Consider the following 27,625-nt stretch of genomic DNA (forward strand, 5'->3'; position numbering starts at 1 on the left):
GCAGCCCATTTTTCCCCTCATCTTGTGAGCGTGAACGTTTGTCAGAGATTTCCCCACCATCACATGTAACAGGAAGAAAGAAAAAGGATCAAAGCCCTTTATTTGTCACATAAAGAGGTGCGCGATACGCGTGGTTTCATGCCAGACCATTAGCTCGGGAACAGGACGGCCTCAGGACAGAGGTGCCTCCTTGCAACAGGGCCAAACAAGGACAGAGCTGAGACTGGCCCTGCTCCATCTCCCCTCAGAACGCTCCAGCCAAACTGTTTCTGAGCTGGAGACGTCCCTCAGCACTGCTCTGCTGAAAGGTGGTGCTCTGGGTGCAGGACCAAAGCAATGCTGTGGGTGCAGCACCCATGGGAGCAGAGCAGGACACCCATTTCCAGCTGCTGGGCACAGTCACGTCTGTCCCTCAGCCAACATCAAGTGGCTCTAATTGTCTTCTTCTTTGCTCTGGAGCTTGTGGAAGACCTCCCTCTGCTTCCTGTAGTCCTTTGCACGAATGATGGTCATCTTGAAGAGCTTGCAGTAGAGCTCCATGGCGCTGGGGCTGTCATCATTCCCGGGGATGGGGTAGGTGATGAGGCAGGGGTTACAGTTCGTGTCCACCACCCCCACCGTGGGGATGTTCATCTTGGCGGCATCCCGGATGGCCACGTGGGGCTCGAAGACGTTGTTGAGGCTGCTGAGGAAGATTATGAGGTCGGGCAGGCGGACGCCGGACCCGAATTGGATGTGGGCGTTGGTGAGCAGGCCGCCCTGCCAGTAGCGCGTGTGCGCGTACTCCCCGCACTCCCTTGCCGTGCTCTCGACCAGGTGGCAGAACTGGCGGTTGCGGCTGATGAAGAGGATGATGCCCTTGCGGTAGGCGATGTGGGCGGTGAAGTTGAGGGCCAGCTGGAGATGATCCATCGTCTGGTCCAAGTCGATGATGTCCTGATCCAGGCGGCAGCCGAAGATGTAGGGCTCCATGAACCTGCGGGGGCAGAGGGCGGGCGACACGCGGGGCCGTGGGGCTACATCGAGCAGAAATTCCTGGCCCCACACCCCAACTCCCAGCCAACACCAGGGCTGCTCTCTGCATCCATCTGTGTCTGTCCCCCCTGGGTGCAGAGGGGCTGTGGGTCTGACACCTTGCTCAGCTCGGGGTCCCTGCACTTTTGTAGGGCACGAAACAGGGAAATGGATGGAAGCGGGGGGCTGTGTGAGCTGCCCCAACCCCTGCCTGGCTCAATGCCACCTCCAAAGGTGTGTGTAGACTGCGGACACGCTCCTGATGTCAACAAGTGCAGGATGACGAAGACGGGCAGCACTCACCTATGCCGACAGCCCTTTTTGTGCCCCAGGTGCACCCGGGCGTTGAAGAGATCCTTCATGGAGAAGAGCTCCTTCACGTTGAAGAAGTCGGAGTGGGCGAGAGGCTCGCTCAGCAGCCCGTCACCCGCAGCTGCGACAAGGACAAAAACCCCAACCATCGCTCCCAACCTCCCGAGCTGGCAGGGGCAGGAGCAAAGCCCCGGGGCAGGGGGAAGGGGCCGGGGCTCGGCAGCACTCACCGGGACCGGGGGACCGGGCGGCTGGGGCCGGGGCTGGGACCGGCACCGGGGCCGGGAGGCTGCTGTAGAGCCGGGGGGCGGCTGCGGGGAGAGAAGGACAGCGGTCATACTGCCGGGCACGGCTCGGTTTAGCCCGGTTTAGCTCAGTTTAGCCCAGTTTAGCCCAGTTTAGCTCGGTTTAGCACTGCCCGAGCCCTCACCTGCCCGCAGGATCCGCGGCAGCGCCATGATCCGAGCCCGTGGGAGGAAGAGGAAGAGGAGCGGAGCCTTCCGCTTCCACCGCCCCACGACCCCCCCGTGCTGCTGCCCCCCTCCGGTCCCTCCCGGTCCCCCCGAACCCCTCTGGTCCCTCCCTGTCCCTCCAGGTCCCCCCCGGTCCCCATGTCCCGTCCGGATGCCCCGGGAGTCCCCGGCTCCCGGTACCCGGTACCCCCGCACCCCGCCGGCTCCCGGTGAGCGCAGCCCCGGCTCCCCCCGGCCCCAAACCCTCCCCGGTTCCCCCCCGTTTTGATGCTCTGTGTCCTCCCCCCCGCAGGCAGCAGCACCCCCTGTACCGGACCAGCAACCAGGCTTACGGCAGCAGAGCCCCCACGGTGCACGAGGTGCCGGTAGGTGCGAGCCCGAGCCGTTCCCCGGGGCTCCGGTGACTTCAACGGGTCCCGGCCACCCCCTTGGGGCTCCTGGGGGGCTTTTTGCCACCGTCCCAAGGCAGAGGGGCACGGACATAAGAAATGGTGCCCTGCTACGACTCGGGAAGCCCCCCCCAGTTCACAAAGCCCCCCCAGTTTGGTAGAAGGGAGAGCTGGTGCTGGCACACTGAGCTGGAGCATCCCGAGGGTCTGTGGTTAATGACACCACGCTGCCAGTTCTGGGTTCATTTTCTTCTTCCCAGGTCCACGTCCTCCATAAAAGCTTCCAGGCCAAGGCAGAGCAAACCTCCCTCCTGCCCCAAAGCCACCAGGCTAGGAGGTTTTGGTGGCCACATCTCAGAGGTGGCATCCAGCAGCTCTGAGCCATCTCAGACCCCCATCCCGTGACAATGAACTCCTTGAGATGAAGAACCCTTACAGCTTTGCCCAGACTTGTGCAAACTGCAGGTGCTGCTGGTGTTGGCGTGTAAATCATCTCCTTTCTCCCGTTTCTCCTTCCCACAGACCACCTTGCACGTCACCTCGCACGCGTTTTCGAACACTCTGGCGCAGTGCGGCATGTACAGGGACAACGGGCTCAACACCTACCTGGAGAAGAGCCACGTCACCGGCCCAGACAACTTCATCACCCCCTATGACACCCTCAACTTCCACCCCAGCTACAACGCCAGCGGGCCGTCGCACTGTTAAGAGCTGCAGCACCAGCAGCTACAATGCCAAGCCACTTCAATTTAGTGCTGGCTGCATAGGTAAAAATAAATATTCCCCCCGCAAAAAAACAAGCAGGCAAACAACAGCACCGACCTTACCCTAAATCTGTTGTCACAGCAGAAACGTAGGCTGTGCGCAGGGAAGTAAGTGTGTAAGCAAGCTGTATGACATCCACGGTGTTGAGAGAGTCCTAATCTAGTGTTTTGGAGCTCTTGTCTTAATAAAGAAGCACATGCCCTAGACTCTTCCCATTCTTCTGGCTCTCCATGCACTGCAACTAGCAGCCAAGGCAGCCATGGAGCACAGCTGCCGCCACGTGGCATGTTCCTGTGCCTGCTGCAGACTCACCAAGGACAGTTTGCTCTTAGCTGGCTGGGTTTGTGTGCGCTCATCCATCGTGGACAATGGATGGAGATCAGGACACCTTCCACTGACGGCTGGCTTGTGCTGACTGAAGCGTAAACCATCCCTGCAGAAGCGTGAGCGTCAGAGCTGGCAGAACGCCGGCACGGCTACAGCCGCACCAGCGCTCCTAGAACTGCATGAAGTAGCCAAATTTAGGCTGTACAGTCACCCTCAGTCCTAGCACCTGACATTGAAATATTCACGCTCAACACAATTTTGCATTTTAGGACACTGCTCACTTTCAGTGACTCTGCATTTAGAAGTGAGCTAAGGGAGTTCTGCCCCCACCTGTTACTGTCAGGCTGCCTCCACTAAGTGTCCCCAAACAAGATCTGAATAATAGATCTCAAAGTTGTCTTAGAACACATTTTCAGGATTTGTTCCCCAGTTCATTTCATGCTTCCCAGGCTTTTAAAGTGAATTGCTGAGAGATGTGAGAGCTGCTTTATTCAGATTGGGTAGTTCAATACAACTTCACATTTCACTGTAGAAAGGATACAAAAATCTCTAGATACCTGAGCAGTTAAGTACAAAAATATAAAACACTCAAACTTCTCCAGATCCAATCCTCAAAAGCAAAATGAAACCAAACAACTTCAACCCTCTGCCCTCCCCATTTCTGAGGGTTTCTCTTTTCCTTCAAAGCAGCCATTCCATTGCACATTCGTATGCCCTCACTTCCTCCATCCATTCAGCAGTAGCTCTTCCACCTGCAGATCAGCATATCCAAATAGACCCTGGATGCTGAAGAGAGGTAAAGACTCAATGGGAACAGTCTTTGCACCAACCTTGAATTACATTTCCAATAAAAAAATAAAAATGGTGATCAGGTAGCATACAAAACCGAATTTATCCAGAAGTCCACATCTCCAACGCCCCTTCCCACAAGCAGGAACCAGTTGAGAGATTAATAATTTGGCATTCCAAAGCCTCTTAGAACAAGGCTGTTAACAGCACTCCAAGTTTACACACACACACACATCTGAGACAACCTCGTGCTGGTTCTGAACAGGAATGACAGCACAAAATGGGCCAGTAACAGTCATTGCAGGATACGGCAGTCTTCAGGTTCGGCGCTAGTCACTGAGCTCCAGATCATATTCAGGGTACAGCTGCTTTGTAGTAACCCCTCGGATAACAGCTAGAAAAGAAATAAATACCGTTGATTTCATTAAACAAAGAGCAAGTCATAGAACCTCCCGTATCTAAGAAACCAATCAAAGATTTTGCAGCTATGCCCCCTGCTTGCCCCACTACTTTTTTTCTTTAAAGCCTATGAATAACAAAGCCAACAGAAATTAGCAAGATGTACCAAATTTCAGTAATCCATACATGGACTAAAATACCTCTAAATGCCAAATATTTCATATATTCTAAGTTCTAGTTTGAATCAGTTCTAAGAACATTCCAAGAAAACAACAGAGTAGCATTTGTGCTTGCACAAGCACTTTTTTAATATAAGCCTAAAATTGAAGAATCTTTAACACAAGCTCTGCCTTCACGCACTTATATAAAAAGACTTCGTAAGGAGTTCTTCAGCAGCCTTCCCTTCCTTACCCAGCTTGCCCAGCAGCATCTGACCAGCATCTTTAATATCGTTATACTCATGGAGCAGAGCGATGTGTTTCTCCAACTCCTCCAGGCTGTAGCCTCTGCAACAAAACCAGAAAAATCAAAAATGACACAGAGGGATTGCTGCTGCTGCACGGTAAGCACTTTATACATAGAAAGAGTGCACATTGCTCCAAGAAGGAAAAACAAAGGAAGGTTATCCAGGACTAGATGTGGCAGGCCATACAAAGCACGATCGGTTTTAAGCCTCACATGAACAAGCACTTCAGATGGCATGACATCCCATGATACCACAACAATTAAAACTATTTGTTTCCAACATACGCTTAATTCCCTCAGCAAGATCCAAGGTAAAGTTAAAGTTTCCTTAACCAGGCTCTCAGTAGAATTTGTTCTCCTTTACCAAATGAACCGTAAAGGATCCTCTGCTGTCTTTACCAGTCCTGCAATTCAAACCAACGCTTTAACCAACCCTGAGCAGCACCGGGACAAGAACAGCACCGCCACAGACCCCTTCAGCTCTAATTACCGGACCACAGCACGCTTTAAACCCAAAACAACAGAGACATCGCGCTCCCGAGGACATACTCAGCCATCAGCTGGGCAATCTCCTGGTCCAGAGCGAGCTCCTTCTGCCGCAGCTCCTCTATCTCACGGCGCAGGGCTTCTCCGGTGGCCTCGGGAGGGCGGCAGGAGGCTGGGGCCGGGACCTGGGGGCACACACACGGACAGACAGACGGACAGACAGACGGACAGAGCCACGGACAGACACGTTACAGCACCCACCGACTGTTCCCGAGGGGCTGGGGCCGAGCACCCCCCGAATACCGGCGGGGCGGCCGCTCCCGGGGCGTTCCGGGCTCCCTGAGGTGTCGGCCCCACCCGGGGCAGGCCAGCAGCGCCCACCCACAGGCCGCGGCCCGGCCTCGGGCACTCACCGGGGACTTGAAGCCGCCGCCGCCGCTCCTCCGGGGGCCGCCGAGGGGCCTGCAAAGCAAATGGCGGCTGTCAAGGCTGGGTGGGGAAGGGGGAAGGAGAAAGGGGGGAATGGGGCGGCGGGGCCCGGCTCCTACCGACGGGCCTGAGGCGCGCAGCGCCCCGAGCCCTGCGGGAGCCCCTCCGCCAGGGCGGCCGCTGCCCGCCAATACCACAGGAGCCGCGGGGGGCGCTGGGAGTTGTAGGCGGCCCCCGCGCGGGGCATGCTGGGGCGGGTAGTTCTCGGCGCCTTGAGGGCTGACAGGGCCTGGGTCGAGAATAAACGTATTTGTGTGTAATTAGAGGTGGTGTTTGGGTGGTATAATAAATGTATCTGTGTGTAATTAAAGGTGGTGTTTAGGTGGTATAATAAACGTATCTGTGTGTAATTAAAGGCAGTGCTTAGGTGGCACAATGATGTATCTGTGTGTGAGTAGAGGTGGCGTTTAGGTGAGGCACAGCGTAATTATCCCAATTAACACCGGCACCCAGCGCTTCCAGAAGTGCCTCAAAGCCCCTCAGCTGCCCCCAGCCTGCTGCTGTGGCAGCCTGAGGGCTCTCAGCAGGAGCTCTGGGGGCCCTGGTGAGGGAGCAGCCAGCACCCCGCCACCGTCATCGCCAACCAGACCCCGCAGCGCCCCTCAGAGCACCCCTGGGTGCTCCCCTGGGGACACCAAGCAGCTGGGGCCGAGCCGAAGCGAGGAACGGGGCTGGAACCGATGGGCTGGAGCCCCTGAGCTGTGCCTGGGGCTGACGGGCTCGGCACCCCGAGCCGTGCCTGGCCACCCCCGTTGCCAGCAGCTGCAGGAGGGGGGTGCCCGGTCCGTAGGCTCCGGCACGGGCCGGTCCCCAGCCGAGCTCGGCCCCATTAGGACCGGGAGGGGACCGGGAGGGGACCGGGAGGGGCCAAGGCGGAGCCTGGCGGCCGCCTCCGCCGCTCCCCTCGGCGGCTGACGTGGCCCGGGCCCGGCCATGGCGGACGGCAGCAGGCAGAGCAAGCTGGCGGCGGCCAAGAAGAAGGTGAGGGAATAGGGACGGGACGGGACGGGACGGGACGGGAGCCGCCGGGCTGCTCGGGCCGCGGCGCCCCGTGAGGAGCGGAGCCGCCGGGCCGGGCCCGGCCTCTTGCGGTGAGGGGTGAGGGGCACCGGGAGGGCCCGCTCCGCTCCGCCGGGCCCCGGTGGGAGCCCCCCGGGTGTCCCCGGGTGTCCCTGGATGTCCCCCGGGTGTCCCCCGGTGTCCCCCGATGCCGGGCGCTGCGGCCGGGCCTTCCCCAGCCCGGGGGAGGCGGCCCCGGTGAGGCCGGGCCTGTTTCGGTGCTGCCCTCCCGCCCCGGTTCTGTGTTTGTTTGGCCTTCTCCTTTCTTTCCTTTATTTTTTTTTTTTCATTTTTTCTTTTATTTATTTTTTCTCCGTCCCCACCGGGCAGCCCCAACCCCGTCCGTGCCGGCGGCTCGGCGTGCCAGTGTCAAAGTCAAAGGGGCTGCGAAAGTGTCCTGGAGTGGCTCGGGCTTCCATTTTGAAACCCTGCGGATAAAAAGGAGCCCTCGCCTTAAAAAGGATCCCTTTTTATCCCGCCTTGCATTTTTGCCACCTTGGCTTTGCCACCCGGCCCTGGCCGGCTGGGTGGTGGCAGCACTGCCAGCTGCGGGGCCAATTTGGGCTGCCTGGCAGGGGGCTGCTGCCCTCAGCGCCCCACGGACACTCCTGGGACCTGCTGGGGCTCCGTGCGCCACCAGAAGACTTGGCAGGGTTCAGCTTCGAGCTTAGCAGCTTTGCCGAGCTGAAATGGATATTATTTTAAAATCAATTGGAGGTGGCTCACCCCCTCAGTTCACACTTAGGCCAGTGTCTGTGTTACTGCATCATCTATGAAGATTGCGATCTTTCTTTCCCCAAATGGAAGCTCTTCCTCTCAGACTGCTTTTCCACCTTGCATTTAGGCTTAATTGGTGTTTATTTGTTTTCCTTGCTGCTAGTTAGGCTTAAAAATATTTTTTCATCTCCTTTCAATTACAGCAAAGGCTATCAAATTCTTTGTTTCCCAGGAACTTCATTAGTTGTATACAAAAGTTATATATTTACTACTCTATAATACTTGTGATAAACCTATCATGCTACTTCTCACTTCTAAGCATCTCTGAATTATTTTTAATGTGTTTTTTTTTGTTTGTTTGTTTTGTTTGTTTTTTTAGAGGGTGATCTCTTTCAAGACAGTTTCTCTCATCCTTATGTTTTATCTTTTTACCCTTTTTTTGTTTTTGACATTATACTCATAGAAGGCATATTCTGTTTTGACTTCAGATTATTCTTTTTTTTTTCACAGCTGAAGGAATATCAGCAGAAGAATAGCCCTGGAGCAACTGCGGGAGCCAAGAAAAAACGAAAAACTAAAGAAGGAAGTAGGCCTGAGACTCCCACAAATGATGACAGACAGTCTCCAGAGAACGTGAGCGTCTCATTCCTTCTCCCAAATAATTTGCCTCCGCCTTGTTCTTTGGCTTCCCAAACAGCATAACCACAGCTGAAAGAGGGTTATGCCAGTGTAATATTAATGGCTCGTGTGCCTGTATTAGCAGCGTATGAAGTGTGCTACAGTGGTTAGCAGCTAAAACTCCTGAAAGGTGCATGCTAGAGGCAGGGTACGTGGCGAGGCGGTGTTTGATCATACGATGCTGTAGTGCAACCCTGGGTATGTCCAGAGCTGCTGATTTGAGGTGTGTGCTCCGATGGAGCTGGAGGATGCCAGTTTCTTTGGCTGCCTTTGATTGACATTTTTCTCCCTGTCCTTTTCTGAGCCGTTTCTCTTTCCACTTTTCTTTCGCCTCCTTTAGATTCAGAACATTCTGAAGGTGCTGGTGTCAGACCTTAACCGCTCCAATGGGGTAGCCATACCCTCATTGGACAAGAGGAAGGTGAGGCAGTGCTCGTGTCCCTCTCAGTGACTTGCTATCCCTGCTGCATGCTTCGGGTTCTGTTTAAACTGACCTTGATTTTCGGATGGAGCCTTGTTCTGGCATTATCTGCTGTCAGTTGCTTGAGTTTTTGTTGCTGTTTTTATTAACACGGAGCTGTTTGTTAATGCACATTTCCATTGCTCGTAAGTGCTTGTTTCCTCCTGGTTTCTGTCAAACCTAACACGTGCAAAAGTGAACCTTGTCAATGCTTGTCCTTGAGACAATTGAGCTGTAAGGAGAAAGGAATCTGGGGTGAAGCAATAAATTACCTTCTGAGGAACACCGCGCTAGGAAGAGGTAGTGCCTTTTTAGTCTGCATTTCTGCTGTTCCGTGTGTCACTGCTTTATTTACTCTCATGCCTTGCTTCTGAAGGGCATGTTTCTGCTCGTGCCTCGTCAAGCAGCTGCCCTGAACAAGCTTTGTAGTCATTCCAGCCAACCCATTTTATGACGGGTGATGAAACTGGCACAGGTGATGTACAGTCTGGCAAGTACCACGGTTTTAAATATGTTTAGGCAGGAAGTCAGGTATTTCAAGTCAGGCATTTACAGGCTTTAGCGTCTTCCTTAGCTACTGAAGAAGAAAGGGCAGGAAGTACTCCAGCAAGTAATCTACATGTGCTGAGGAGCAAATGTCAGCAAACCGCCTTTAAAAAAATATTTTCAGACAGTTTAATTAAAGAAGGATCTAATTACGATAGAAATTAAGGCAAGTAAACTTTCGTAGCCCAGATTTTTCTTTTGTTTTTGTTGTAGCAAAGCTCAGCTTTTCATTTTCCCTTGCACCATTTTGGTAGCTTATCTACCATTTTTTTTCTAGTCTAGCTGTCACAAAGTAACCCCTTATTATACTTACTGTGTATCCAAGCCTTTCCACCAATAAATACAACCAAGTGAATCACCAGGGGTACCAGAGAGATGGAGTGAAACCTGCAGGATGGAATGGAGCACAGGCTGAATTACTTTTGGGTCCATTTTCTCCTTTTTTTTGTGTGTGTGGATACTGCTGTTGGGCAGGACAGCTGCTGAAAGCTCCTCCATCCAGACCTTAGGTGTGTAGGTTGTGTGTCAGCTGAGCTTAAGTGACACGAAGACTTAGTGTAAGGTTTGTGGGTCCTGGCTTGTGCCTGAGCAGCGTCAGAAAACACGCTGATGATTTACCCTTGCCAAAGGGATTGATTTCAGTTCACCTCCCCAGCTCTGTACGTTGGATCTCAGTTCGTGCTGGAGGCTGAGGTGAAGACGGGTGGTGCAGTGCTGCTGCTCAGGTGGCATCTCGTCCTGCAGGGGAGGCTTACCTGTGCCTGCAGTTTCAGTTCTGTTCTGAAAATGGAAAACTTACTGCTTCTATTCGTCTGTTTTCATTTTTCTCTCTGCTTCCATAGCCCAGAGAGATGCATTTTGAGCCGACTGTCTGTTGCACAGTTTGTGGGTTATTGTGTCTGGGGTATTAAGGATATCTTGAAAGCTAATCTTTAATTGCAATCTGTAATGGGAGAAAGATTTCTCTTTCCAGTTGCTGTCTTGTGAAAATCCTGAGTCAGGAAAATGCTGTTCAGAGCCTCAACTGATGCTAATAGGGCAGAAAAGCTGATCATTAGCATCTGAACTGCTGCTGCCATTGGTGTCTGATGGGAGGCAGACCCCTCCCACCTCACCCACTTCAGCTTTCTTGGCTGTGAAACGCAGAAAACCCAACAAAATAGGAGCCTTTGTGTGAAAACAAATGGATCCTACTATAGGCTAGGCTGAGCAAAATTACCAGCTTCTTATTCTACCGTATTTGAACCTCACAAAGCATAATTTCCAGGAAAGTAGTTTGCTCCCAAACCTTTCCATCTCCAACAAATTATGCAGTTCATTTTTTTTCCCCTTTGATTTATTTACTTCAAAGCTCTTTCTTTTGGAGGCAGAAGGAAGGCATTCTGTGGTTAAGGCATGTTACCTGTTTTTGCATCTTGAAGTCTTAAGCAAAGAAAAGTCCCAATCAAAAAAATTGAGGAAACGTTTTTAAGATGTATCTTGTCCATCTGGTGCTCTATCCCGATGAGTGCCTGAGCAAACAGAGGCGAAGTAAACCTGAAGCTGGAAGAAGTAAGGGAATTCCTGACTTTCCTTTAAGCACCTAACATAGATTGCTCCTTGAGAGTGCAAGTGTCTGTCCTGCTAAAACGAAATCAAGACGATTCCATTTGTTTCCCCTCTGCAGTTTTCCTGCTTGTTGCTTTCACTAAATCTGTCTTCCCTGTTACTGTCACCTCCTGGCTGCTTGAGTCATGGATGGAGCGCTGAGCAGGTGAATAAGGAACGCTGAGAGAGAAAGGGAGCTCTGCTTTCCTGAGGGCTGCCAAGAAGGAAGCGACTGAAGCAAAAGGGAACTCTGTCAGATGGAGTTGCAGAGAGCTGCAGTGTGTTAGTGGGGTTACCTGGTGAAAGATTGTCATTTGCTTCACAGGGTCGTTAAATGCTGGCTTACCAGAGCTGGATGACGAAATAAAAGCAATTGCCATAAAACAGCAGAGTGCTGCTCGGGGTCTTTACAGCTCTCTGGTGCTGTACAAGGTTTGTCCAGTTCTCTGGGGCCTGGCAGAGGTGTCATCAGATACTGTTCATCCTCCCACGAACACCTGATGAGAACTTGCATCGCTGTCCAGAAATAGTTTGGGGCCCTCTTCTATTTAGATTCTTGTAGTCACGGGATTCATAGCTCCACCGGGGCCAGGGGCACCTGCTCCCAGCAATGCTGGGCTTGGCCTGTGCACAAATGTCCCGTTTCTAAACCAGGGGCTCACAGCTTGCCACAAACATCACCGAGTTCAGGATGGAGCAGCTGAGCTTGGCTGACCCAGTCTGCAGGTAGTCACTAGGCTGTCCTGCCCATCTCAGTGTGCGTACGGTGAGCAGTGTTCCCAGAGGCATCCCGAGGGCAGTGCATTTCAGAGCAGTGGCAACCACCTGGCTTTGACCTCGTTCACTTTTTGACAAATCCTTTACAGAAAAGCTGGTCGTGAGCTTAGAGTCGGGTGGTGTTACTGCCCCACATACAGAAGTGAGCTTGATTATGGGGCACCAGTTCTTCAGGCTGGGTCTGGGATGATGTCTGTGGGTTGATTCAGTCTCCTGTTTGCTCTGGGGTGGGCACAGATCCCCTTCCACATGTTCCTAAATGATCGTTTGCATCTGTCTGTTTTTCCTGGGCCTTACCACAAGGCGAGGTGCTCGTGTGCGTTCCCTTTGTTTCGCATGTCGGCTGTAATTCCTGTGATGTGTTTTGTGACAGGCGTACTTTGACAGTGATGTTGCCACTCGTAACGCTGAACAGCTTGCTGCCGATGTCCCTGTGCTATCTAACAGCAACAGTCTACCTAGTTGTGGTTCTGTTCTGCCTGCTCCCGGGAGCATGCAGCTGACACAGGTTTGTGACTCACCCCCGATATTGCCATACTGGTTAGCAAGGCCACGTTTCTGCTGAGAGAGACAATCTTTGTAACTACGACGTGACTAGCTCAGATTGTCTCCTGGTAAAAATACTGCATTCTCCACATCATCTGTCTGAGACAGCGGGGGGCACGAGCATGCACGTGCCTCTGCTCCTTCCAAAGCTGCCGTTCTCTTCCCCTTTTCTCCTATTTCATGAGCAGAAAGCTCTCCTAATAACATAGGTCTCCAGTTGGAGCAGCCTGCACTTCCTTTCACTACTTAAAAGACTCAGCTGAAGTTTTTCCAGCAAAGCAGTGTTGATTATCCTGATAATTGTAACAGCAAACACAAAGTCAGTAACGCTTAACTCTTCATTCCGTGAAACCCGGGCTCTCAACACTCAGAAATTATGTGCAAGCTAGGAACTGAGTTGGTGGTGTTAAGTTTATCTGTCTTTGGGGAGCAGTAATTACAGGTACTGTGCAACCTGAGCCCACACGTAGTCAAGTCTTAGTGACACACTCACAAATGTCACTCCCATCTTTTTGTACAGGCTTGTAATTTTTGTTTCAATCCACAGATTCATGAAGCTGAGGATCATAAAAATGCTTTGGATGAGAACAGGTGAGCGTACGTTTATTAAACAGCTTTGCAAAAGGATCCCCAAGTGTCCAACAAACTCAAGTTTTATTACTCCCCACTGCTGTACTGATTGGGGCAGTTCTTTGGGAGAAATTTTCATCACAAGGCCTTTCTTTGTTCCCAGGTCTCTCTCGTCAACAGAAAGTCTCCGCCAGTTGTCTGAACAACTCAATGGCCTGGTTTCTCAGGTATGGCCTTGTTTTGGTCCATTTGTCCTGATAATTTTCTTGGTATCTGTGGAGCTTTAAGCAGCCAGTTCAAGAAAAAGCTCTTCAGTCTTGGAGATGTCTACAGCCATCCTACTGAACAATAAGATATTTAAGCGCGGAGAAGCAAAACCTCCAGTTTTAGGAATGTAAAATTTCAGCAGTAGGAAGAGGAGCAGAGTGGGATGAATGAACAGCACGTATTCATGGAAAGATGTATTCTTGATTTAGTGGCAAAGAATCTGAAGTCAATCTGCATAATTCATATCAGCTTGTCACAGGGGGGAGTCTGCATCTATCCTTAGACACAGGAAAAAATACTCTTCTGGCTGGCTGTGGTACTTTGAAGTGAAAGGTGCTCTAAGAAGTATTCTGATAGTCAGTTTTTAATAATGATTCGTTGCCTGGGGGAATAAAACTGACTTGGCTGTTTTTCTTCTAGTCTACATCATACGTGAATGGGGAAAGTGCTATTTCTTCCACAAATATTAAGGAAATGGAAGTAAGTTGTTCTCAGTCTGTTTTTTTTTTTATTTTTTTTATTTGCTAGTCTTGATGACTGACTTGGGACTCTGTGCTTACAGCAGTGTTAACGAGACCCAATTGAATATACAATTCACATACATTGCTGTCCAGTGTTGCCTTCCTCTGTAATCAAGTAGTTGTGGTCAGCGGGAGGAGGCAGGTATCTGAGCTATTTCCCGTTTGGGGACTGGGGATAATCTGGCCTCCACACAGCTCTAGTCCTTAGTTTTGGTGGAGTTTTATGTCAAAAAGAAGCCTTAACAGCAATTGATGAAATCCGTTGATGTCCCAGCTACTCTTGTTGAAACCATAGATTTGTTTGGAGAATCTGATTTGTATCAAACTGTGATAATGATTTATTTTTCTGTTCTTTGTAATTATTGCTTTTTTTCCTCCCCTCCTCCTTTTCTGCCCCTTCCTTTTTCTCCTCTCTGCATGTGCCCATCAGACACGTTACCAGGAGCTGGCAGTAGCCCTAGATTCCAGCAATCTAACTAACAAACAGCTCATTACAAAGATAGAGGAATTGGTAAGAAACAATCCAACCAACCAGTTTGATATTGTCTCTGCTGCTCCTCCATGCTCTCTGGGTGTCTGCGAGGTTATGGGTTCTCTTATAGTGCCACAGGGAAGGCTGCTTATACAGCACTTTGTGTGGAAAACCTGTTCAGTTCCAAGTCTAAGGCCACATGTATTGGCTCATCCAAGGAACAAGAAACACGGTTTTGTTGTTTCCACTTAAATGTGCTCTGTTGATCTCATCGTGCTTTCCCTGGATGAGAAGCATCCTGATAAAACAGCTATTTCTGGTCTGAATCCCTGAAATACAGAATTCTAGTGCCGGCAGCACTGCGAAAACCTATTTCGGCAGGTGGTGATGCTGTTCTAAATATACCAGCAGAGTGGGAGCAATAGGTCTAAGAGAGAGCCTGGTGCTGGTTTCTGATCATATCCTCAGCTTCTCTTGGCACTATGAATGAACTGCTTTGTCCCATGGCTTGCATGGATTCCTGCTGCTGCTTTTCAGCCTTCAGCTTGAACGCCGTATGAAATGTAGCTAAGCAGACTTGTTTCAGTCTGAAAAGAGCCTTTCTTGGTTTGAAGCACTTTTCCTCGTTTTGTTCCTCTTTCACAGTACTCCTTTTCCAAAGTTCAGCATTTCCCAGTGTACCCCACAACCCCTCTTGTGTTATTTTTGGTTTTGAGTTACTGTGGTTCCATTCTGTTCCTTTTTGTCTTTTAACTGGGCTGCAAAGGCACCTGGTAGGGGTATTGCCCACCCAGGATTCTCCTTGTTTGCCTGCTTCTGACAGGCATATGAAACATGGTTTTGCCTGGAATTATATAGGGTCTTTGCTGCATTTGTGGTCCTGTCTTTGCTTTTCCTGGTTATGTTTTGCACTGGCTTTGCTAGAATCAAAACCTGTAATCCATCACTCTTCCATCTGTAGTCACGTTTCAAAACGTGTTTGAAATAGTGGTAGTAAAAATTGAGCAATGTCCATCCTTTGGGAAGGGGAAAAAGTATTATTTATGTAGTTCTGTAGAGAAACTGCCACGAGGACACCAGCAGCAAATAGCAAACACTCCACCCCACACAAATCTGCAAAATTCTAAGGTCTTGTCTGAATTAAAACACTATGCTGTGTTTTCTTTTTTTTCTTTTTTGAATGCATTTTGGTCATTATCCTAATATATCAGGATTACAATTAACTTCATAGATGTGGGGTGCAAGTTTAACTCAAGTTGGATGCTCAGACAGGGGCTGCATTAGTGGTATTTGGGACCAACTGTGGTAATGTTCTGAGCAACAAAAACCACACCTGGCGTATCAGTGAAGGGAGCCCAAATCTATTATTTCTGATAGATAAGACAAACTTCTTAGTCTTCTACAGAAAAGGACAATGGAAATTGTTTGCGTTAACTGGGCATGTGTCCTACTTCGTTAAAGTGGAAATGTGTTTCAGCAGTATGAGAGTACTCGCTCTTAATGCTGGTGCATCTGTTTTCTTCCACAGAAACAACAGAACCAAGAAGCAATGAATCAGCTGGAGAAGGTAAAGTGTGTCCTATTTTTGGATAGATACAGAAGTAGGTATCTGTTTCTCTGAGGAGCAGAAAGCATAGTGGACTTTGGCACAGGCCTGTGTGATCTTGTCTTACAGAACGCAGAATCATTTAGGCTGAAAAGGACTGCAATGGAAGCAGCAGAGTACAGCTTAAGGCCTTGTCAGTAGTTTGTATTCCAATCACTGGCACATTTATGCCAGCATAAGGAACCCATCGTTGCCATTCTGGGGTGGATAAACAAAGAAATAGTTCAAATAATGTTATGACTGAAGAATGTCTTTTTAAAATAGTGGTATGGGTTAAAAGCTGGAAGTACTACCAATGAATCACTGTTTTTTAGTTTGACGTAAAACAAAAAGGGTTAACTGTTTAGAATTTTGTGCTGAACAGGGATCATTTGTTTGCACAGGAAAAGAAGGAATTTGAACAGAAGTTTTCTAAAGAGCAAGCAGCACTGCGGGAACAGCTACAGGTAAGCCAGAGCTTCCATTATAGTAATGTCGCTTGGCTTCTGCATTATTTCAGGAAAACTGGGAGAGCCAGTTAGCCAGACTCTTAATTGCAGGAGTTCTTTACTAAATTATCCTTTCGTGGTAACAGTGGTGTTGCAGTTAGAAGCAAGGATTTTTTGCACTGAGCTCATTTTTTTCCCCCAAAGGTTCATATCCAGACTATTGGAATTCTGGTTTCTGAGAAGTCCGAGCTGCAGACAGCCCTTGGACATACTCAACAAGCTGCACGGCAGAAATCAGGTAAAGGACTCCAAAAACTCCAGCTCAGGCTGTTGGCTAAATTGTGGATTTCAAGTCACAGGCATGATAGTTGCTGGCAGCCAGCTCGCCATGCTCATTGACTCCTTAATGAGCCATTCTTGGCACCGTCACTGCTTCTGTCATCATATCTGCCCCCAAACTGGAGCATGGTAATCCCATGGCAGTTGAGGTTCTTTTGTGCATCATTACAGCCCTGTCAGCCCTGTTTGGGCCTGGTGACTACCCCAGACTGTTCTTTTCTCACTTTCTTCAGATTCTTTTAAAACTTTGTTCCCTTTTCTCCACCACCCCTCCCACACAGCTGTCATGTTAGTGTAGGTCTTACCCGAGGCTTTCATTCTCACCTAAATTTCAGCAATTTACTCTAGTAGAAAAAAATAAACATACTGCCTATTGTTCTGCAAAGGAAACTTCATCTCCCTCTAAAATTGAGGAAGGTACTTACAGAGAGCTTTACTGCCCCAGGTTGCTGGTGAATGACCTGTATAGCCAGGAGTAGAACCAGGTCTACTAATTTACAGAGCTCTGTGGTGTGCTGCCCTCTCTGAAGTGTTTAAGAGCTTGTTAACAAAGTAGAAAGTGCTGTTCAGCCAGCCCCCAAAATCCCTTTGTGGTCTGCTCTCAACTGTCTCTGCTCTGACTTGCTCAGGAGAAGCTGAAGACCTTGCTGCTCGTTTACAGTCATCTCGCCAGAGGGTATCAGAGCTAGAACGCACTTTGTCCTCCATCTCTATGCAGCAAAAACAGGCAGAGAAGGTAAGAGTCACCTCTGTTTATGCTTAACCAGCAGCTCTGTGCTTGGCTATTTGCTTGTCACTGTACTACTGCAAAGTCTGTAGTGACTTACTTAGAGAGGAGGTAGAAATTAACCTTGTTGATTGTTAATTAACCTTGTAAAACCCTGTATTCTCCATGATCAAGGCAAACTTTTCAGGTTTCTGTGACCACTAATTATATGGTCCAGTTGTTGTCTTCAGATCTGGCACCTTCCTGCGTTAGTTCTGCCAGCTCTGCACAACAGAAGCGTTGCTGAGTCCTCGTCCCAGGAGGGTCTCCGTCAGACACTTCAGTATTGACATTAATCCAGAAGTTTGCAGAAATAACCTCATGACCAGTTAGTAGCATCACATTTGAAAAGACCAAGCAGATGAATTCCTGGCAACTTCATCATTTGTGCAGGCTGATGAGTACAGCACTAGCCAGCCTGCTGTATCTATAGATGAGGTTCTGAGCAAACCTGTCCTGAGGGTTTTATTGAAGTTCTGACCTTTTCTGCATTAGCTGATCTGTTAAAGGTAAAAAATGGTAATCTTTGAACATTTTATGTTACCTGTTTATTTGATTTAGATAAATCGATCATTTGCTTTTTCTCCAGCATAATAAAGAGTTAGTGAAGGAGCGAGACAACCTGAAACTAGAACTGTACAAACACAGGTAAGCCCGTTCTGCATGTTACTCCAGAGTAATGCTCCTCTTCTCAATACAGCCACAAAACTTATCAAGGAGCACTGACCACAGGAGGTGCCTTGGAATGCTGGATATTCAAAGTAAAAATAATAATAAGTCACTGGATATGTTCCAGTGCTGTACACATATTGCCCAGGGTAGCTGTGGAATTTTCATCCTTGGTGTTCACACCAACTATACAGAGCTGTGGCTGACCAGAGCTGGTGTTAGCCTGGTCCCACTTTGAGTGGGATTTTGGACAAGACGACCTCCAGAGGTCTCTTCCAAATGTTCCTGTGACTCCAGCTGCTGTGAAGAACCAGATTGTAAATTTATGACATGGGCATCTGCAAACGCGTAGACAGTACAGTGTTGCCACTTTAATTTTTTGTGTGTTTCTTTCAGCAAGGGCAGTGAGGAAATAAAGCAACAAAACTCGGAACTGTCAGAGAAACTCCGCTCCCTGGTTTCTGAGAACTCAGCTATGAAGTTGGATGTGGAGGACTTGCATAAGAAACTGGAAATGGCTGAGCTGATGATTCAGCAGGTAACCATACTACTGCTGGGATGTGAGTGGAGGTCGCACTGATCATTGTAAGGCTTTGCTCCTGAGGGTGGAGGCAGGACTTAACTATTGTTTCTAAAGTCAGACAAAATCTCATCAAGATGTCCTCTTAGTAACAGGTTTTCAGTGATACCCCTGACAGTAGAAAGGCTATACTCTAAGGAGTTGGAGCAGTAGATTGAAAGTCACTGTGACCGTTTTTTTAAAAACAAACAAAAACCACACAACTTACACCGTATGAGAGGGTGACTGAATGTACCAAGTGTGCAAATGCAGTGAGTTTTCTTGTCACTGTTCAGCCTTTTGGTTACCTGGCTGTTGTGCAGTCTCACAGAGACTCCAGCTGAGAAGGAGTAGGTTTTGTACCCATCCTTAAGAGAAGCAGGTGAACTGAACAATGGCAGCTCAAAGGTCAGCTCGGTAAAGTTAAGACAAGCAACTCAGTTAGAAAGGGGATGTGTAAAGTCAGCTGCTAACAGTTAAGACAGCAAGTTCAGTGTTAAGGTGAGCCCACCATGGAAGAAACTGCTCTTTTTCCATTTTTTGGTGGTTGATTGCTTTTGGTTTTAGGCAGTGGCTTAAATTACCCTTGATATAAAGCCAGTTGCTACTCTTCTGGGGAAAGTATTACGAATCAGCCTTGTTGCTTAGTCCACTGACATGTTCCAGGCACTGGCTTTAAATTCCTGGCATGTTTGTCAACTTTTAAGGTCACAAGTTTTTATACCATCTGACCGGTCTGTGTAGTACAGACTCTTGAAATGCATGAAGTTTCTGAGCCAAGTGATTTGACTAAAGCCCATTTTCTTAATTAAAAAAATAATACTAAATATAAAATTGTTAGGGAGGAACTGCCCAGTTGAGCTTGTTTTACCAGGCTAAAATCTAAGCTTTCTGATTTTAATCACTACTTTGTTGATACACATACTTCAGTATGAGTTGGAGAACTTTAAAGAGCTAGAGAGTGTTGTAAAATGGGTCACGTGGATGGTTAAAATCAGGGGAGAGGCTACACAGAAGTTGGATACTAACATTTTGCCATCGTTTCTTGATTTTTTTGTGGTCAGTTCTCTAATCAGTCAGGGAATCTGGATGTAAACCAGCAGTTGCAGATGGCACTGGAGGAGAGGGCAAGCCTGGAAACCCAGATTGCTCAGGTAAGGTGGTGTATTAAGTACATTGATGATCCAATTCCTCACTTCTGTAAAGAAACTTGTGTGGCGGAAGAACGCAGCCTGAACTTTGTGCTGTTTTTCTCAAGCTTTACCCTTTACGCAGTCAGCCATTTAATTTATTCAGCTGATACAATTTTCTTTGTGTTCTGCTTTGCACAGCTCTCGGAGTCACTTCACCAGCTCCAGACAGAAAGAGATCAGTATGTAGAGAAACTGAAGGAAGAGGGGAGCATTTGGCAGCAGCGAGTACAGCAGCTTGCTGAGCAGGTAACCTCACGGGCAGCATCACAGCTGCTTTTGGTGAACACAGGAGTGAGTGCACCGTGTGTGCTGTTTTAACCTTCACCTCTGTGGCCTTGCAGGTCCACACAATGGCAGAGGAGAAGGAGAAGCATATGGCCCAAATTCGAGAGCTGGAAGCCAATGTTACAGAGCTGTTAAGCAAATCAGGTAGGGCTTGCAGAGTGGGACTTCATATCACAGAGTACCAGCAGGTTAACTCTGTCCCTGCTGTGCCAGAACTTCTGCGTATACACGTAGGTCTGATGCTCTGAAATCATGAAGGTGGTGGGAATCGTGAGAAACCTTTCATCCTGTCAGAGAGCAATTGAACTACCTCAAGTAATTGATAAGCAGAAGGTTTTTGTCTTTAGTATCTGCCTGGCTGTACTGTCAGTCGCTTGGGCCCGGGAGATCAGGCAGGTGGGATGCTCTTGCTAGGGCTGTGAGGGAGAGGGCAGCACACAGCTGGGTGTTGTGCTTGGTTTTGGGGTAGTTTGCTCCCTCATTCCTCTCAATGCCCTGCTCTTCTAGATACTGTGGCTGGTTATACCTTCTGAGTCCCAGTGCCACACGCTGGGGTATGCTTTGTATGGCTCTGATGTGTATTACACAAGCAATCCATTCCTCTGACTGATCTGTTTCTACTTCCACTTCCTTAGCAGTAAAACCCATGGATATTGAGCCTTCCTCACCAGCAGGGCCTACAGAGGCTGAGTTGAGTCTGCAGGAAGAGATCCAGCGGCTGCAGCAGGAGAAGGAGGAACTGCATGGGCAATACCAGGCCCAGGTCCGGGACAACGAGCAACTGAGCCACCTCAACAGGGAGCAGGAGGAGCGGCTGCTGGAGCTCGAGAAGGCCGTGCAGCGATACAACGAGGAGTCTGTGGACAGACAGCAGATCCTGGAGAACATGCAGAGTGACAAGGCCACAATCAGTAGGGCACTGAGCCAAAATCGGGAGCTGAAGGAACAGCTGGCTGAACTGCAGAACGGGTTTGTCAAACTGGTATGTCTCTTTCATGCTTCTTTTCCCACTGTTACCCACACTGGTGCAATCCTTTTGCACAGATGCATATAAAGAGAAAAAACAAACAAACAAACAAACAAAAATCTATCAGAAGCATTATCTGTCTGGTCCTTTGGGGCTATGGCTGCTCCACCTTCTGTGATTTATATTGCCATGCTAGGGGGTTCCCTCTCTGTGCTCTTTCAGGTGCTCTGACAAACAAAAAAGTATCTCTGTCCAGAGCAGTTTCCTCTTAGTTCTCCTCTACTGGCAGTCAGGCTGTTTCTTCCCCTGGAATATTCTTACAGCCTTTTTACCCTTGAAGACACCTGTCTTCTGTTCCCTGTATTTGCCTGTGAGGAAGAAATTCTCAGCAGTCTTCTGTCCTGCTGCTGTCATTGTTTCTGTCCTGGAGCTGAATCCTCACTCTTGCTTGTTTCTTTCAATGTAGCAGCTTCTCCTCTGGGGCCCTGGCACACTGACAGATGGCCTGGTCACTGGTTTTTCTTTAGTCCTTTCTGAACTTCTCGTCTTGTTTTTGAATGCCTAGTGCTTTATTTGGGATATTCATGTCACCCATCTGCTTTGGAGCTGACAGACTGTGTGATGTGCCAGGCCTCCTCTTGGCACTGTCCCAGCACTGATTCCCCTGGCTCTTTCCTTGCTCCTGTCTTCTGAACCTTTTTTTTTTTTTTAAAACAAAGTTATTTACTGCCCTGAAGAGTCAATTTATGGCCCGTACGTACACCTCAGATTAACAAGGGATGGCACCCTGTTGTATCAGGGAATGAACAGGGTTTACTGATATAGTTTATAAGAGAATATGCTTATGGTGGTTGGGGCAATTTCCTTATACAGTGGTACTGGATTCTTGCAGACAAACGAAAACATGGAGGTTACAAGTGCCCTGCAGTCAGAGCAACATGTAAAGAAGGAGTTGGCCAAGAAGCTTGGGCAGCTGCAGGAGAACCTGGGGGAGCTCAAAGAGACAGTAAGTAACAGCAGTAGGACAGCAGGACAGGTGTGTAGCAGTTTATGCAAAGAAGAGCTGGCAATTTACCAAACTTTGATGGAAAGATGGAAATTGGTATTGTAATGATCAAGCTGGGAGCCTCCCCGCGTCATCTGCTGTCTGATGTGGGGGACCAGCATGTGGGGGCAGATGGCGGCTGCCTGCCTGGTTGGTGGTTTTGGGGCAACATTGACAGTTTGGATCATGCCACGTGGATCTTTTTCTGGCAAAATGGTCTGATCTGGTGGTTTTTGTCTTGTTACGTTAGCTGGAATTGAAAACACAGGAGGCTCAGGCTCTGCAGGAACAACGGGACCAATACTACAGCCACTTACAACAGTACACTGTGGCATACCAGCAACTGGCTGCTGAGAAGGAGGAGCTGCACAAACAGTACTTGCTTCAGACACAGCTTATGGATCGGCTGCAGCATGAGGAAGTTCAGGGGAAGGTGACAGTGGAAATGCATCTGAAGGAACTGCAGCAGACCAAGGTAACAGTGCAAAGGGGCAAGTGGGAAGACTGGAGGCAAAAATGATGTCTGGAGCAGAAGCACTGCTTGCTTTTTGTGTGTGTGTGATGCTGCTGCCTCAAAATGTAGTGACTGTCTACAGTCTGTGCGGGTTTTAGGTGTAGAACTCCTGTGAATTTCTGCTTCTCTCTTGTAGGAAAGTCTGGAAGCAGTAGCTAAGGAAAACAAAGAGCTGCAGGCTCAGATCAGTCAGTTAGCAGCAGAGCTGGATGACAAGATGTTGCACAGACTAGAAGGTGAGTAGCTGCAGCTGGTCTCTAGGGAGGAGGTAGAGCTGGGCTCTCTGGGGCATTAACTCTCTGTTCGCCTTCCCTCTTTTACAGGAGATGGAGTTGAAAGCGAAGCAATGACTGAAGAAATCCCAAAACCTTCATTAGTGATCCCAGAGAAGTTTGAAAGCCATGAAGAAATGGTGGGTCTTGATGTGTAGAAAAGCTTTTGTTATCAGTTGTGAAAAAATGTGTAGAAAAGGAGGTAGATTAAGCTGCAGAGCGGTTCCACTGCGTGCATCACATAAGCTGTTTATCAGCTGTGATCCCTACCTACCGAGGCACAATAGTGAGGGAAATGTTAATAGTCCCTTGTGCACAGCAGCTTAGAAGCAAGACTTCTGCAGCATTCTTGAAAGACAGGCTGGAAGTCCAGCAGTGGCTTTATTTAATTATGAAGACAATTCAGCTGGCAGTCGCTCTAATTATTGTGTTGCTAATATCCTCCTTAGTTTGGAAGGCAATTTGGAAATGGTGTTGAACATCTATTAGATTTTTCTCTAAGTACAGTCATAATTGGAAAATATTGTGATCAAACAGTTATCATGGGAGTTCAAGTTTAATCTGCAGAGAAGAAATGATTTGTATTACTTGGGGATGAGGAGACATGCAGTAGTTGCTGCCTAGTGTAATCCCAGGGCAGGGTTTCCTACCCATAAATAACATAGGGTAGATTCTCTCATTTTGTTTGCCCTGTGATGTATAACCGATCATACTTCACACAGGAGAAACACTAACCTGTATACTTGGGAATTTATCTCAGGTTGCTTTCTTGATGTCTGCCATGTCTCAAGTGGAAAAGGAGCGAGAAGATATGAGGCAGCAGCTGGCTGCTCAGAAACAGCAGTGCAGAAGCCTCTTGCAGCAAATAGCAGCTCTTCGGCAGGAGCAGCAACGTAACGTGCTGAGTGGAGGTAAAGTTTCGTGCAGTTTGGAGACAGTGTGAATATTGAGGTGTGCCCCAGCCAGCTGACCCTGGCCTCTGTGAAATAGACCTAGGGGTTTTATGAGTGCATCCTGACCGAGGAGGCTGTGTAAATTACATGTGTTCCTTCCAGATTCCACCATGGATACTGTTCCAGTGGAGGTTCACGAGGCTTTGAAAACTGCCATGGAGAAACTACAGGTAAGTAAAGGATCTGATCTTCTTTCGGCCCCGCTATCCCACCCAGCTAGACTTTCAGCCAGTGTCAGACCCTTGTAGTACACCCAACCAAATTGTAGGGGAATGTGTTGCAGCTGTTCTGTAATAATAAGCTATTTTCCAAAAAGCCTATTGCTGCTTGTCTCATCACAGGAAGCTTGGAGTAGTAATTCCCTCCTACACTACCCTAAAGACTGTAAGGGCCTAACGCTCACTTATTTATAGTTTTTTTTTTTTTTTTTTTCTAAAGAAATAAGTGAAAACCAGACTATCTTAACCTTGCTGAGAGGTGCAGTCCTAGAGCTGAGTATGACCGGAGTTGTGCTATCCCTGCAGTGAGAAGGCTGAAAGGCACTTTGTTCCATCTGCTGCTCCCCAAAGTGCAGAGCCCTTCTCTAGCTCTCAGTTCCTTTTTACCACCAAATCACAGAGTAGTTGTAAAGGCAGCAAGAGCTGTTCCTAGGTTCAGACCATTGTGAACGGAGGGTGTCTTTAACATGGGTATTTCCTACATGTGAGCAGCTGAAACTAATGCCAATTTCTGTGTTCAGTCCCGTTTCACAGATCTGATGCGTGAGAAAGCTGATCTGAAGGAACGGCTGGAAGAGTTAGAACATCGCTGCATACAGCTGTCTGGGGAAACAGACACCATTGGTATGTTTAGGCAACACAACACAAGCTAGAGCTCGCTCAGTGCGTTATTTGGGGACTAGCTTTTGGAGCTGGAGCCTCCCAGATACCAAGCAGTTCAAGTCTCCTGCTGCTGCTTAGCTAGGCTAAACTTCCACTCCAGGGTTGGATTTGCTGGATCCTCATGCAACATAGCTCTGTGCTTATGGTAAGGTTTATGCCCTAATCCCGTTAACACCTGTTCCTTATGCTTCTCTTGTGCTCCAGGGGAGTACATTGCATTGTACCAGAGTCAAAGGGCTATCCTCAAACAGCGGCACCAGGAGAAAGAAGAGTACATCAGCAGGTTGGCTCAAGATAAGGAAGAGATGAAGGCAAGGAATCTTTTCTGTACTAATCCAGGCAGGGCACACAATGGGAGGCAGGCCTGGGGAGCACCCGCACAGTATAAACCTTCCCAAGCTGTTGTTCAGCTAGTTTTAATCTTGAAGTTGCTGATTTCATGAGAGGCGGGACAACAAACTATAGCATAGTTTGTGGCCTCGGGGGTGCGTATGCTTCATAGGTTTTCCTTTACTTTGGTACAGGTGAAATTACTGGAACTGCAGGATTTAGTGATGCGCCTGGTCAGGGAAAGGAATGAATGGTACAGCAAGTATGTAGCAGCTGCTCAAAACCCAGAGCTGTTAGCAAGCCAGAATGAAAGTGTACTGCCCGTGGAGAGGCGCATCGAACTGAATGCTACCGATGGAGAAGGTAAGCTGTAGCCAGAACAAGCTACATAAAATGGAATAACCCAAGGTCTCGCTGTTGTACGTGGATGGGAAGAGTTACCTGCCCGCCTTGTCTTGTGTGCCTTACAGGGTTACGAGAAGTGAATTTATCAGATGAAGCAGAACAAGAGGCTGCTGCTTTTCATCAGTCCAGTTTCTCCCCTATTGACACTAAAGCTGCTCAGCCAAGCCAAGACGACCCCACAGCAAAGCAAATAATGCAGCTTCTCAGAGAAATCCAGAACCCTCAGGAGAGGGTGGGCTCCTTGCTGGAAAACCCCTGCATTCCATTCTTCTACCGCGCCGATGAGAACAATGAGGTCAAAATCATGGTGGTTTAAGTGGCAACAATTCTTACAGCAATTTTCTATGAGCCTGCAAGGACTAAACTGACTTGTATGTGCCCATACCGCTGCTCAGTGCCCTTGGTGAGAACAGAGCTCTGCTCTAAAGACAGCAGGAAAGCAGGATTGCATCAGATGGAACTCGAGCACCAGACCTCATCTTCCTTCTGTTCCGTGGTATGCTTGGAGTACAGGCTGGCTCAAATTAGGGGGAGGCAGCAGGTGCCAGCACATCACCTGGGCCCAGCGTGGGTTAGGGGAAGGGACTCCATGACTTCGGGCAAAATTCCTTGAGCCTTTGTCCTGTATCCCTGCCCAGGACTCCGCTGCCAGCACCCAGCTTCACAGCAGCAACTGAGCAGCAGCTCTCATCCAGCGTTCATGACTGTAACCTGCCTAGTTCCTTCCAAGGCTCCCCCAGTAACTAACATCCTCTGGTAACAGAAACTCTTTGGATTCTAACCAGGTTGCTTTTGTTTCACACCATGTATCTTAATTTCCCATTTTCCACAGCAGCCTGCCTCCTGCAACTGTATCTGAAACCAGCCTTGGCGGTCTTCAACAGCCAAAAGTTCCAGGCTTCTGGCTAGCTAGGCAGCACTACAGACCCATTTATTCTCATCGCTAGGGGAAGGGGCTGAGGGTTGCCTTTTGAGTCTTTTCGGTTACTTGACAAAGCTTTATGTGATTATTGGGAGTGGGGTGGAAATGTAACTGCACTTTGAAGGATGACGTGTTTCACTTGTATGTGTCTGAAGGTTTTATTTATTTTTAAAAAAATGGGAGAAATAAGTAAAAGGAAACCACTTAATAAACATGCTTTGTTTTGAATTTCTGGGTTTTAGGGGGGTATGGTTCTCTCTCACTTAACTTTCTTCTCCCATTTTGGTAAGAAATACATTGAGCAGGTGGCAAAGGTTGTTGTAATCTACCCACCTCAAAGGGGGTGGTACCTGACACTGCCTTGAAGCAAGAGGCCTAATTCTAAGTGGAAAACATGCTGTGAATAGAGGTCCCCAAAGTGACAGCAAAGCAAAGCCCTTAGGTGTACAAACACTCATGCAGATACCTTACAACTAAGTCTTTCAGACACCAACTCCCTGTTCTTAATACAGTTACAGCCTCAGCAATGAAGTTTTAAAGAGGACCTGACTTCTACAGCTGTGCAGCCCAGAAGTACTAAGCTGGGCTAGTGCCTGAAGGAGCAGGCTGAGCTGTCTAAATGAGAGGTGCAAGCACACAACTGCAGTATCAGTTTTTGCATTTGTCAACACCAGCCTGTGTTTACAGTGGTGTCTGAGTTAGGTGAGCTTTACTAATATAACAGAAGTTTTCTTCTAATGCCAAAAGTAGGTTAAGGCTTTTTTTTTTTTTTTTTAAATGGTTCATTTTGAGTTTTCCATATACAACTAGAAGCGTACATGGAACAACAGGTTTTCCTATGAACCCACCAGAGGAAGGTGGAAGCTGTTTTTTTGACTTCCTTTCACTTAATTGGCCCTACTGTAGTCTGTTAATGGCACGACATGAGTGATAGGGGCCCTCATGTTCCTGGCTGCATAGGGTTGTGTACATAATGTATCTGTAAAATGCTGTATATTCCTTGAAGGAAGACCAGCCTGGTACAGTGTTTATACCTGCTCAGGCTACTCATGATCTGTATCATAATAACCAAGGGGGCAGGGTTGTGATTTAATGCAGAACATTATAAATGGAATGAATATTTATTAAGTGTTCTTCTCCATAGCTGTGAAGGAGAAGAAGCTGTTGAAGAAACTCTGCAGGCTGCTGCAAAGGTGACTTAGTCCTGTTACAGACATGCTTTCTGAATAAACTTATTCAGATGGGTACTGGCTAGGTGTATTTATTCTGTTCAGATCACTTTGAAGTTTGGTTAAAACAACTATAAAGAAAAATTACTTCAGAAACTCCCACCTTGGCACTGATGCCCTTTCCACTTAACTTTTATGAATGTTCTTTTGTAGA

At 48.3% G+C, this 27,625-nt stretch overlaps 4 protein-coding genes across 10 annotated transcripts; 2 read left to right on the forward strand and 2 right to left on the reverse strand.

The window, feature by feature from the left end:
* Positions 1-83: 83 nt before the first annotated feature.
* Positions 84-8,194, reverse strand: MRPS2 (mitochondrial ribosomal protein S2). The gene is made up of 5 exons (XM_084493883.1): positions 8,168-8,194; positions 1,757-1,829; positions 1,557-1,637; positions 1,318-1,447; positions 84-976 (listed from the first exon to the last, which is right to left on the reverse strand). Exons 2-5 carry the CDS (start codon positions 1,782-1,784, stop codon positions 433-435), a joined length of 783 nt encoding a protein of 260 aa, XP_084350009.1. The 5' UTR covers positions 1,785-1,829; positions 8,168-8,194; the 3' UTR covers positions 84-432.
* On the forward strand, positions 1,836-3,159 carry PIERCE1 (piercer of microtubule wall 1). The gene is made up of 4 exons (XM_084493884.1): positions 1,836-1,882; positions 1,922-2,008; positions 2,092-2,164; positions 2,711-3,159. Exons 2-4 carry the CDS (start codon positions 1,938-1,940, stop codon positions 2,894-2,896), a joined length of 330 nt encoding a protein of 109 aa, XP_084350010.1. The 5' UTR covers positions 1,836-1,882; positions 1,922-1,937; the 3' UTR covers positions 2,897-3,159.
* Positions 3,740-6,095, reverse strand: SWI5 (SWI5 homologous recombination repair protein; the record flags this gene model as incomplete). The annotated part of the gene is made up of 5 exons (XM_084494321.1): positions 3,740-4,463; positions 4,880-4,974; positions 5,483-5,604; positions 5,833-5,881; positions 5,968-6,095. 5 exons carry the CDS (start codon positions 6,093-6,095, stop codon positions 4,399-4,401), a joined length of 459 nt encoding a protein of 152 aa, XP_084350447.1. The 3' UTR covers positions 3,740-4,398.
* On the forward strand, positions 6,780-27,487 carry GOLGA2 (golgin A2). 7 transcript variants are annotated; one of them, XM_084493852.1, is made up of 28 exons: positions 6,780-6,889; positions 8,195-8,317; positions 8,703-8,783; positions 12,106-12,240; positions 12,826-12,869; positions 13,012-13,075; positions 13,536-13,595; positions 14,067-14,147; positions 15,637-15,675; positions 16,098-16,160; positions 16,347-16,440; positions 17,111-17,217; positions 17,837-17,895; positions 18,313-18,454; positions 19,540-19,629; positions 19,807-19,914; positions 20,010-20,097; positions 20,589-20,935; positions 21,813-21,926; positions 22,216-22,440; positions 22,616-22,715; positions 22,803-22,891; positions 23,512-23,662; positions 23,807-23,874; positions 24,444-24,546; positions 24,790-24,896; positions 25,110-25,278; positions 25,386-27,487. In XM_084493852.1, exons 1-28 carry the CDS (start codon positions 6,842-6,844, stop codon positions 25,634-25,636), a joined length of 3,150 nt encoding a protein of 1,049 aa, XP_084349978.1. In that variant the 5' UTR covers positions 6,780-6,841; the 3' UTR covers positions 25,637-27,487. The 7 variants fall into 7 exon arrangements, with proteins under 7 accessions (XP_084349978.1, XP_084349979.1, XP_084349981.1 ...); XM_084493853.1 differs by having other exon boundaries at positions 20,592-20,935; XM_084493855.1 differs by lacking the exon at positions 14,067-14,147.
* Positions 27,488-27,625: the final 138 nt, after the last annotated feature.

Source organism: Aythya ferina, assembly GCF_964211825.1.
Source record: "Aythya ferina genome assembly, chromosome: 20".
Lineage (NCBI taxonomy): Eukaryota > Metazoa > Chordata > Aves > Anseriformes > Anatidae > Aythya > Aythya ferina.